The sequence below is a fragment of the Tinamus guttatus genome, unplaced genomic scaffold (assembly GCF_059628265.1).
Source record: "Tinamus guttatus ecotype Peru unplaced genomic scaffold, ASM5962826v1 Tinamus_guttatus_pri_ptg000489l, whole genome shotgun sequence".
Taxonomy (NCBI): Eukaryota; Metazoa; Chordata; class Aves; order Tinamiformes; family Tinamidae; genus Tinamus; species Tinamus guttatus.
This window is the reverse complement of record NW_028289023.1, coordinates 1,596,261-1,608,397: the sequence shown is the minus strand read 5'-3', so window position 1 is coordinate 1,608,397 and position 12,137 is coordinate 1,596,261. Positions and strand designations below refer to the sequence as shown.

Sequence of the window (12,137 nt, the reverse complement as noted above, 5' to 3'; positions counted from 1 at the left end):
GTGTATCAGGATTTCAAGGCAGTCCAGGGCTGTCTCAGCACGTCTGTGCTGTGGGCTCCTGCCTCCAGCTGGGAACAGACACATGGACTGAGCCGGTGTAACGGCACAAGCAACAGGATCTCAGAGGAGTCTTCTTGCCGACCGCGGGATGGGAATTGAAGAGCCCTTCCTAGCAAGCTCTAGTCCCAACATGAAATTATAGTCCTTTGCTGGCCTCCGTGCTAGTTTTCCTGTGCTTGGTCATTGACGTGTGACACAGTGGGTACTTTCTTTCATGTGAATTTGATGTATTTCACCATTGGCTAGAGAAAAAAAAATAATGGCTGAGAATGTCATGGTTAATTTTTTTCCTCTTGAAGAACTATGAAATTATTCTGAAATGTATGACATGTGTATAATAACAGTGTAGTGCTCTGTTTCTAAAAAATGTGCTAGAGGCATTGTGCAATTTCCCAGAGGCTTAATGAGGGAGCCATACTGTGCTGGAAATTTTTCAACAATAAAAATTGACCTATTACATGCTCATGTAAAATGGGGATTGACAATCATACAAATATATCCAAAATCAAATACAGGCATTGTAAAATATCACTTCTTTCCCAGAGAGAGACTGGTCACCTGTTCCCAGTAGGGTTTTGCATTATATGCTATTCAATAACGAATAAGATGCTTCCCCACAGGGACACAAAATGGCAGCAGAGTACTGGCCCGGTGCCCTTCTATCAGTGCTTTTCACTGACTGCTTTTCCCGAGTCTTCAGAAATAACGCATAGGCATATTTTTCAACATATGTTTTGCCTTTTGTCAGTTTAGAAGCACAAAGGGAATAAAAGGTTCTGCATTATTCACTACTTCATCACATGCAGGAAGACTTCATTGTTTGCGTCTTTGTTTTTTTCTTTTTTTTCCCTCTGTAATGCTTATTTTCCTTTCTAAAAATGCAATCGCTTTTGCTGTTTTTTTAACATATCAGAAGTGGCCACTTCTTAAAAACAGAGTATATGGCTCTGAATCTACTCTCTGCCTTAGGGGGAAGTGTCTGTTGTAAAACATTGAAATTTGGAGTTTTGGAAGCAGAGAAGCTGGGTTTGGGAAGTATTTTATCTGCTCTTGAATAATCAAAGAAAGATAATTAAATTATCCTTTAACTGTATGTATTTTAATATAGTGAATATTGCTCATGCGTTGAGAAGAAAATAAGCCACTCAATGTTTTGCGTGTTCTTTGTATATCTAATGGTAACCTTGAAGCAGTATGTATCCCAGATTAACCACTGAATGACTGAGGATAAAAAAGGAAATGTTTCACTGCTGTGTGTGTAATTGCTAGGATCCAGCAGCCCTCTGCTTCAGCATCCTGCTCCATCGCTGGCTCGTGATGCATGAGCAGTATGGGGGAGAGGAGGGTGGTGTAAAGCGAGGCAGCAATCAGTGATCCTTGTGTGTTAAGAGAGGAGAAAAGGATAAAACATGAAAGCAGAACTAGCCTGGCAAATAAGGCACTGATGGACTTTCAGTGCATGAGGCTAGAAGTCATGAAGCTCTTCACCCCAGGGATCTCATCGTATGGGTCCCTGTGCTTCAACACAGCTTACCCTTGTTTAAATACATATGGATAAAGACGTACAATAAAACAATGTAGAAAAGGATAATAGATGGAAAAATATAATAGGGAGAAGGAGAAGAAAATTTATCTCATTGTAAAGTTTTCTAGTTCTGATTTTCAAATCAGAGGTTGGAGAGAATATAAAAAACATAAATATGGACAAGAGATTATTAAGAAACAGAGCATTTTGCCGTGGGATCAGAGAAGTGAAGCTGGGCATAGTAGATGTTGCATTTATGTAATAGGAAAAACCCTATTGCTTGATAATTCAGGTCTGAGATGGAACCACCAAACCTGATTATATGCATGCAGTGATAATATCTGAAAGTTGCAAAATAAAAATGTGAGAAATAGTGTTTACAAAAAAAGTTGCAAGCATTATCAGTTTAACAAAGAATACCTCTATTCTGATGTTACTCATAAGTATTATTTGGATATTAGTTTTACTGATATTGTTTAAGAATCTATTAAAAATATATTCATGAATTATTTCAATGCACATAATCTGAAATGACTTAGATTCCCATACAACTAAAATGTTTAATACTATAGTACATATAACAAGTATAACTGAACACTCTATTTAAATTCAGAAAGAGCAATATCATAATCCTGATTATTTCATTGCATGTACTATATTCTAATGTCCTAAAAATTTCTTATTAGCCATATATCCAGTGCTGCTTTTTACAACTTCACTGTGCATCTGTTTTGGAGTATAATGCAGTTTTGTCCTGCTAGCAAGGAATCCTCCCAAGTAGAGATGGACACAACTGCCCTTTGGATGTTCATTTTAGATCCTGTTGTAATGCTCAATTTGTTTCTGGTTTCTGCTGCAGATTATTACTAGTACATGACTTATGATTCATTTAGGAACAGAGGCTGGCTCAGACACCAATAAAAGCCAGTCATTTACCTCTAAAACAGTCAATTTTCTTTAAGTAAACCTCAAGGAAGTTGTAAAAGTGCATACTGAGCACCATGGCGCACACAGCTTGAACACTGAGCAAGATGTTGGGGAAAATTACATGGGAAAGCTAAGTTAAAGTTTCTAAAGTGTCCTAAGTATGGGGTGCAATCAGGCAAATTTACTGTATGGAACACATAGATGGGACTTAATTTAAATGTAAGAGTATTGACAGAATTGTACAGGAATTTAAATACTCCTTATGAATAATTACATATATTTTATTTCTCTCATTTCAGTGACTATATCAACGAGCACCTTCTTTGATGGCTTACTGGTAACTGGACTCTACACATCTACCAGTGTTCAGGCTTCCCAAAGTGTTGGTGGTTCCAGTGCTTTTGGCTTTGGTAAGTCCAACATAATTTATATTTGATCCTGCTCAGAATTCTGCAACCAACATAATAAATATCTGGGGGTACAGAGCATGTTAATAGGAACACAGTTACTGAAACAGGTTAATTTAGACCCATTAATCAACAACACATGAAAGTTGGTGGGAGTCAGTGAGATAGGACAGTAATGTTTTTTGGAAAGTTTTTATTTTTTCCCCTATATTCTCCTTCTTTGGTCACCCCTCGTACTGATGTATAGTACTATATGAAGTTAGAGAGAACGAAGAGGAACTAAGTAAAATAGGCATTTCTAATCAGTACAATATTCAGTATAAAATGAAGCAGTTACTTCAAAGCATCTAACTGTTATTAGGTTGATTCCTTTGAGTTCAGTTTAAACCTCCTTGCCCAACCCACTCAGCAGTATTTTTTTAATTACAACCAAAATGATGGCTAATGTGTTGGCCAATTATTTTCCGCATAGGGAAAATCAGAATTTTAATAAAAAGGTTGGGATTTTTTTTGCAAATTTAGTGTGTCCTACTGTTACAGTCAGTGATAGAAACTCAGCCAGTTGTACTAAGAACAATCAGGTTGAGAAAATGTCTCCTAAAGTTGTATAATTTACCTTTAACACATTAGATGTAGTATGTTTTGCACTTTATTATCTGTAATATTTTTTATGTTGCTACAATAAGAAATCTAAAAAAAAAAGAGTGAATTATCACCACAGAGATATCATCTATACTGAAGGAAGAAGTGCTTTACTGATAAGTTTCCATGTTCTCATCTTCTACTTACAAATTTTTACCTAGCAGCTCTCAAAATTTGATCAAGATTTCTATTTGTGTATCTGTTTGTTCATGTAACTGCTGCCTTCAGTTCACCCACTTAACTGGCTGATATCTTACTAATATCAGCTACTTTGGAGGAATTTCAAGTGGCCTTTAGCAAACTCTCCAGGATAAATTTACAGAAATGAGTACAAAGTTGTGTCTCTGATACCCACTGTGGTGCATTTGCAGTAGCATGTTTAATAATTAATTAATAACTTATATATTTAATTCAGTTAAATATGTATTTTGCAGAAGGACTCCTGCTGTTTCCCATTCCCCACAGTGCTCATTACAAGATAAGCAGGATCTGATGCAGTAAAAGAGAAGGAGAGCACTTATCTCTGAATTTTTTAGGATGATCAGCTTACTAACTATGATCTTGCAATAAAATAGTTGCTGGTGTCTTGTCATTAGGGTAAACTCTGAAAACTCACCAAGCATGTTATACATCATGTTTAATCATATCTAAATAGTTTAAGAAAAAAGATTTAAGTAAAATATGTAAGAACCTAAGAACCTATTTAGAATCTATCTAAGAACATAAATGCTTTGTGCATTCGCAAAAATATGTTTTGTTTTGCTTTTTTTTCATAAATTTCTTTCTTTGTCATGGAAAGGAACTGTTATAGAGGGTATCTCAGTGTGGCAGATACTGAAAGGAAAAAAAAAATATATGGCTTCTTTTAATTTGGTAACTTTTTGTGTTATTTTAACCATTCAGTTGTTGGTAAGATGATCGACAACCAGACTGGTTAAATGTGCAGTATATGAACCAAAAGAAAATCCAAGGCTACACGCTAGAAAAGTATTAAAGCTGAAGATATGCAAAAACAGTCACACATAATTAGAATTACTTCATTTAGCTTGGCAATATGAATTCTGAAACATAATGCCCAAGGGAGGTTTCCTGTTCAGTTATGGATATTCCTTTATCCATTTTAGGAAAAATCTGTTTCCATCCATGACCCTTCTTCTGATCTTCATGCAGGCAAAGTGTAGAGTCAGTTGTCTTAGATTTGTTAGTTAGGCAACATTTCAGGTAAAAATCTCATTTTGCTAACTCCTAAACTATATATATACTGAAGAAAGCTAAGAATGAATCTTAAGAGCTGATGGTCTAGTGCTCTGCCCTTGCAGTCACAGTAAAAAGTAAATACTGAAGAAAAAATGGCAACAGCTTGTGGGTTTAAGGTTATGTGAATGTTCAATCCATGATGTATTGAGGGCTCCCAAGACTAGAATTTAGTAAACTGGATCTTTCTGCCCTGTGCAGTTAGAGATGAGAAACCTGACCTCTTCCAAAAAGCACTTAGCGTGTGGATGATCCACTCTTAGAGCAATTTGATAGCTTTAAAAATTAACAATGTTTAAAAATGCACAGCCTCCTGGAGAAAAAAAGAGTAGTCTCCACAATACTCCACAGGCCATTTAATATAATAGTATTAAATTAGGTGGGAATGTCACTGCTTGGTTTTCTGAAGAAACACAAAAGCTTGCTCAGGTTAGCCTGGATCCATTAGTCTTATCATTGATTCTGATTACCAAGGAAGCAGCTGCCTCTTTCCAGTAAGCAAACATGATGTTCAACTTGGGTTTAGCTCACTGTAAATTGATTTATTTAAAATATTGAGGACTATGTAAAGTTTGGAGACCTCCACTTGACTTATGCAGCTTATTGCAGAGTAGATGGGGGGCCAAAATTGGTGCTATAAACGTATGGAGATAGCACTGAAATTGGGTTGATAGGAACAGCTTACAGAACAGGGAGGAATGTTTTTTTCTCCCTTGCCATGGAAATTACCATCAAAATGCTCTTGTCTGTGTTACACAGGAGGTCACACTAGATTACCATAATCTTCCAGTCTGCCCTGACTCTATGAAGTCTTCCTGACATACATAAATCTGCCTTTTGTGTTGTAAGTTACTATATTGTGGCTACAATTATCTTTTAATTACCTAATTTAGGAAGCCACTTGATGAAGGCAAATCATTGTCAGCTCTCTTCATTGGTTCACCATGTCAAGATTTCTGAAGAAAACAGATAAAATACTTTAGTGCTCACAAATTTAATTTTTAGGGTTGCGAGTTTTGGGGGCTTTCTTGGTATATGTTGTGTAGGCAAAAAAATAAAGTGCTTGTGGTTTCCTCTGTGGGATTATACTAACGTGAAACTTGCTGCAATATTTATTTAGGAAGCCTTTTAACTCCTAATGGCATTAGGGAGTAAGCTTTGTTGGGTAAAACTTAATAGTGGTCTTAAGTATTGGTAGTGGTCTTAACTGTTAATTCTTTGTCCCAGGCAGAGCCTGTTTGGTTTCAGAAAGCAGTAGAACTACCTTTGTAAAGCTAAAATTAGAATTGGAATAACACCTAAGTGTGTATTTGAAACCTCACTAGCCAAGCTGTGAGCATGAGCTCTGAGTCACTGAAATGAACCTTAAACCTAGCTTTGAACCATAGCATTTCTTTTTTTAGCAAGATCCCTTGGCACGGTGGAGAAGCGAGGTTGCATCTTCCTGTCACCGTTCCTACTCTTGCATTCCCAGCAGTCTGTCTTGAGGTTACACCTCCCTTGAGCTCTGCCCTCTCATTGCCATTCTTCAGCTGCCCCCTTTTCACCTCTGTGGCAGCATCTGCCCAGCTCCATTCTGGAGCCAAGTTTGTGTCCTGTGGACACACAGGGCTTTCAATGCTTGTAGTCCTCTCAGTTATTTTAGGATAATATTTGCATATACATGAACTTTTAACCTAAAATTAAAAGGTCCTTTTAAAAGTACATGGGCCCTATTGCTTGCACCATAGAAACAGGATTCAGAGCTCTCTCACCATAGGAACTGTGACTCCAGGCCTAATTCAGTAAGGGCAAATCTTTTGGTTTATTTTCCATACAGGTTTGTACAACTTGCAGTTTATTGTCTTTTAAAGCAGATGTCACCTTTCTGCAGCAAGGTCATAAACTGGTGAATTTTAGGTTTTGTTTAATTTTGAAGGCTACGTTAAAGGAACCATTGAGAGTTTTCTGGAAACAACATCCGAACAGGGAAGTGACATCTGCTAAAAAACAGTAATATAGAATATATTACCATTGGAAAGATTGGCTTTTAGGAGATTATCTTGCAGCCTTTTCCCTTGCAGTTCATTGCTTTCATACTCTGAAGGTCCTCATAGCTAGGTAACACTTTGAGTGTCAGTCTTAAATTAGAATAGTTACAAATATCCCTTAGAATACGTTAAGCAATAAACTTGCATGGGAGGAACAACCATCAGAATTAATTTCTCAGCATTACATACCATATATTCTTTTTCTTTTAAATGATTACAGCAATCTTCACTTAATCCCACACTTGGTATTAGGATTATGCACATGTTTGCAGGCTGAAATGGAGAAACCCTCCATGTTAAGGTTATAGATGGGGATCTGTTGGAGCCAGGAGCCTCCAGAGATGCTCTGACACCTGTTTCTGGGGCAATGTTTTGCTGTTGGACATTGGCAGTTAAGGGAAAACATCTCCTGCTAAAAGTGTAAGGAGGCGGGGAAAAGCCAACTGGTGGATGCTGCTTTGCAGGCAAAGCCTATGAAGTTGTTCCCTGATGTTTGGGCTTTGTCCCTCCATACTGGTTCACAGCTTCAAAAATTAAGGAATGATCTCCCAGTGCCAGCTCTTAGGAAAAAAATATTTTCTGCTGTCCCTATGGCTGCTCTTGAAATGCAGTTTTGTTATAGACTGAGATTGCTGCCGAGCCTGGGTTGCTCTGTGACAAGCCAAATGGGCTGCAGGACCCTCCCTTCACACCGGAGATATTTGCCAGAAACCAAACAGATGGCGAACTAGGAAGAAATGACCCTCGGCATCCTCATTAGAACAGTTGGGAAGTTTTAATAGGCCCCCATTTGCCTTGTGCTGTATCTAATACCCTTTGAACTGCCACTTTTTTTGTTGTTCTCTACAAGTCAGCTACTGCCATGTATATTTTAGTGGGGATTATCAAATACAATTTGCCCAGAAGATGTACCGGCCCTCCGCTGTTAATTAGCAAAGTTTAAATAATCACTGAGTTCTGGAATAATTGGAAAGAAACCCTGCTTTTCCTGCCAATGTATAATTACTAATTAACAGGAAGATAAAATATCTGTATAGCAGTCATATCTTGGAGAATTTGTTAACAGTCAATTAGATGGGGAATTGGTGCCAAATTGATATTGGTCAAGAAAGTTTATACATGAGTTTAGTTCTGAGATACACCGCTCCCTCTAAGCAATCTGTAACAGAATTGTAATGACCATAAAACTTCCAAAGTTTGTTTGTCATGGCATTTAATTCCATTTAAGTGTACTTATAGCCAGAAGCTGACCATAAAGTGCTTGATTGTCATGTATGGAGTGCATTGTAGAAAGTGTTTCAATTTTACTAGTGCAACAGGTTTTTGTTGTCATGGTATGGGTGGCAACTGCCTGAGCTTTCCCGCTGAGGAAAGGAGAACTGTGGTCCCTAGTGTGAAGGTCCAGGGCAGAGAACGGTACCTGGGGGTGGAGGAACCAGCTTGCTAGAGCGAGCCTATGCAGAAAATACTTGTATTGGCCTAGCAGTCTACTTTGGCCTGGTCCCACCTCAAAGACCTTCACCCCTTTCTGCAGATCACCATAGGGAAGAGCAGGGCAGGGCAGACTCGTGGCTGCTCAGCTGCAGGAGAAGCCAGCGATGGGCTGGGGCAGGGGTGGCATGGGACAGTCCTGCCACTTGCCATGTCCTCTTCCCCATGGTGCCCACCATGGCAGCAGTCATGCAGCCCTGGACGGGGCATCCACGTCCGTGTTTGCCGGCTGTGCCCAGAAGCCCCCAGCAAAGGTTTTATTTTTATTATGTTTTTCTAAAGCATGAAACCTGTTAGCAGCACTGTGGTCAAGGATGAGAGAGAGGTTCAGCCTCCAAAAGAGCGTGGCGTGCGTGGGTTAGCGAGCACAGGAGAGAGGTGCTTCACATATGCAGTGCTTGGTGGTCTCTGCAGGTAGAGTATTTTACGGTGTGACAGTGCTAGTAAAAGGGCCCCCAGAGTTTTTAAACAAGAAAATGCCTTTAGAGGCAGTTTTATATAGCTAAAAACAGAGTGCTAATTGATGTGTGGGGGCCAACTCTGGTCCAATTTAGTAAGTGCATTTATTCAGTAGCGATGCTGTTCTAGTTCTTATATACATCTGTTTTGCTCCATTGGGAGGACCAGAAAATGGTGTGGTGAAAACTTAGAGCGTTGCTGAATTTTAATGTGATTCTTTTTACTGCATTTTAATTTATAATAAAATGCATATAGTAAAAAAAATGATGTAGAAGTCTGTGAAGGGACCACATCAGGTTTTTTTTGGCTATTTCATATTGCTGAGAACATTTTGGTCTTAATAAGGTATGGAATTCATTAAAAATATATTAAAAGATTAAAATATTCATTGTGACAGCTTGATGATTTTTATAAATACTACCAGAAATAGTAAGTAATTCTCTTCTGTGTGCAACATTGTAGATTATTTTAATAGTCTAAAACAACAGATCTTATATAAAAAATACACATCTCTGTTTTATATATATGTGTGTATGTGTTTGTTTTGTATAAATGTGTATAAAATGCATGCAAAAATGCATGCATTTTTGTTCCTGGCAAACTATATCATTCATGCTCCTTTTTTCATGCTAGTTTCAGGTACCATGTTTCATTGCTGTGCTCCTGCACTCTGATGCTGTAAGTCAGCACATCCCAAATTTCTATTTTTGTAAAAAATGGTTTCAGTGAGCGGTTTTGGCATTATCTCCATTTTTCCAGCACTAAATTAAAGGCAGCGATTAAGGCTGAAATTATGCTGTGAGTTTGGTATCCACTTTAGGCTGATGACAATCAGAATTTCGGAGATGCTCTGCACTGCATAGTGATTTGTATGTTGAAAGCTCCTGTTAATTATAGTGTCGATTGAAAGAGCTCAGCACTTCCACATATCAGCCCCTTCATGTCAAGCTTATGGTTAAAATCAGGAAAAAGGGCAAAAAAAGGGAAAAAAAAAACTGCTAGAGGAAAAGAAAACGGGGGCAGCCAGACTTGGAGCTGGTTTGGCCATTTTTTTGCATGGAAGATGACAGTTAAAATACAGAGCCCAAGGAGGCCTTGTACTGCCTACTCTTCTATTTCAAATGTTGCTTCAAAATCAATCTTTGCTGTGTTTGTAGGTGAATTACTCCTGTTTGGCATTGTCTAATGAAATGTCAGTGTATGACTCAATTCTTTTATTATTATTTTATTTTCTCACAGTAACATTTGTCTTATTTTTTGCCAATTAGAGTGAGAGCTCTACAGAGAGGGCTTTGTTCTGTGCTATTCTATACAGACACACGGGCACAATAAAACTCGATCTTTAACCGTGTTGTAACTTGGATAATAGTGCACAGAAGTCAAGGAAAAACACATTAAGCCTCCATTGATTGCAGCAACAATAACCAAATACATTCCCCTCCAAAAGGCATTGTCGTTGTTTCTGGAGAGCCTCACTCAGGAGGATTGACAGGCTGAATTCACATGGCAATTCTTAGCAGCAGAGAAATGTCTTGATAAAGTGGGGTAAAAGGCTCTCACCTAGAAATGTAGGTCTGTCTTAAAACTGCATTGTGTATGCGTATGCTTCAAGAACATACATACATATATATATATATATAAAAAAATATTTCCATAGCTGCTAATGCACTGGCTATGCCTAAGTCCATGGTGTTGGACTGTCCCATGTAGCCAAGGTCAGTAATGGCCCCCACTTCATAACTTTCCCCTTTTGTCAGGCCTATTATTTTTCTGGCATTTTGCATTTATCAAAATGTGATCGCATATTCAAGACAAAGTTACTGATCTCTTGGACTTCGTCAATTAAGATATATTGAAGCCTCTTGCAAATTTGAAATGATTTTGGGAAAACATTATTATTGTAATTTTGAAGGCAAGTTTGCAAATTAATTTCTGGCATATAATGGCAGATAAATGTTGAGATCAGACTGCCTTCCTCCCATACCTGCCAGTTTGTTAGAGTTCGTAGTCAGCAAGAAGCATTGTGCCTCTGCATGAGCAGGTGGTCCCAGCTGCAGTTTCTGCCACACTAACAACAGGGGTTTCCTGACCAGATTGTGTGGCCGAGGCTGCAAAGTTGGAGACTGTGCGAATATGTGAAAGTTATGAGATTACTCAAAAGGATTCGTTCATACCTGAGAATCCCATCTCAAGGGTGGTGTCCTCAAGTCAAAATGTGCCTCCAGTCCACTCCAGTCCTCCTTGCTATGGAATTTCCAGGCTAAAATTATAAAGAAAAAGAGAATCAGCTGAAGTCTTTGTGCCTTGGGATAGGCCTCTTCCTTGCGTCTGCTAAGTTGTATTTTATTACTGAATAAAATCCCTTTATTTCGGCATAATGATATCAATCCAGGCATGTCCTTGCACCTTACTTTATTGGATTCTTGAAAGAGATAGAAAGAATGATTATTTATTTTTTAAATTAACTATATTTATGTTTATATTTTCATTAGTTTATATATAAGATTTTAGTTATTTTTGGTGAATTACTGACTCCTGTTTATATGGATAGTGAGTTTTGTTCATGGAAATAAAGAAAACGTTCTGTATAATTTGAACCTATAATTTCAAAATATTTAAATACATATAAATTAGAACTGGTTAAATTTATCAAATGAATCAATGTGCTATAATTCACATTTCAGTGCTTATGAAAGCAGTACAGTTGTTAAAAGTATTTCTTAACCAGGCACAAGTCTTTACATAAACCCAAGCCTGAACTGGTTGAATGTTTGAAGGAAACAATCTTCAGAAGTCCAGGTGCTACAGGAAATGCATTAGGAAATCTCATAGCAGGGAAGTAAAATGCTTCACTTTTGTGTTACTGAGAATGATTTTTTCAGATAACATAAAACTATATATCTGACTGTTGAAAGAACTCCTGGTGTTTTGGGAAGACATAGACTTGGTCAAAGCGCCATAGCTAAATTCTGTTTTCAATAGTTTTATTTAAATAACTTTCTGATATTTCTTCATAGCCGTTCTAATGCAGAATATCTACTAAATTGCTGCTTAAAGCTACATTTAAGCATACATGGTTCTTGTGTATAAAGATTTTATACAACATTTTTTAGCTCCTTAATGTATAATTCTAAACCATTAATAGTAATACTTATGGCAAACAGTGAAAAATACAGTTATATTTTTTATGACCATGCCACTTTGACAGCATTACAGGAAGTGCTGAAACATTTCACACAACAGATTATTAAACAAGTTAATATTTGACTCTTCCAAAGTCCTGAGATTTGTTATAGGTCTGCCCTGAATAAAGAACCGAAACAAATGTGTTGTGACATTACA

The 12,137-nt window shown here is 37.6% G+C and overlaps 1 protein-coding gene across 1 annotated transcript in view; it reads left to right on the top strand.

Moving 5' to 3' along the window:
- The window catches only part of RELN (reelin), a 263,525-nt gene that overhangs the window by 40,012 nt on the left and 211,376 nt on the right, over positions 1-12,137 (top strand). Inside the window, exon 2 of the mRNA XM_088533254.1 lies at positions 2,812-2,922. Coding sequence (XP_088389380.1) covers positions 2,812-2,922 — 111 coding nt within the window. The remainder of the gene's footprint in view (positions 1-2,811; positions 2,923-12,137) is intronic.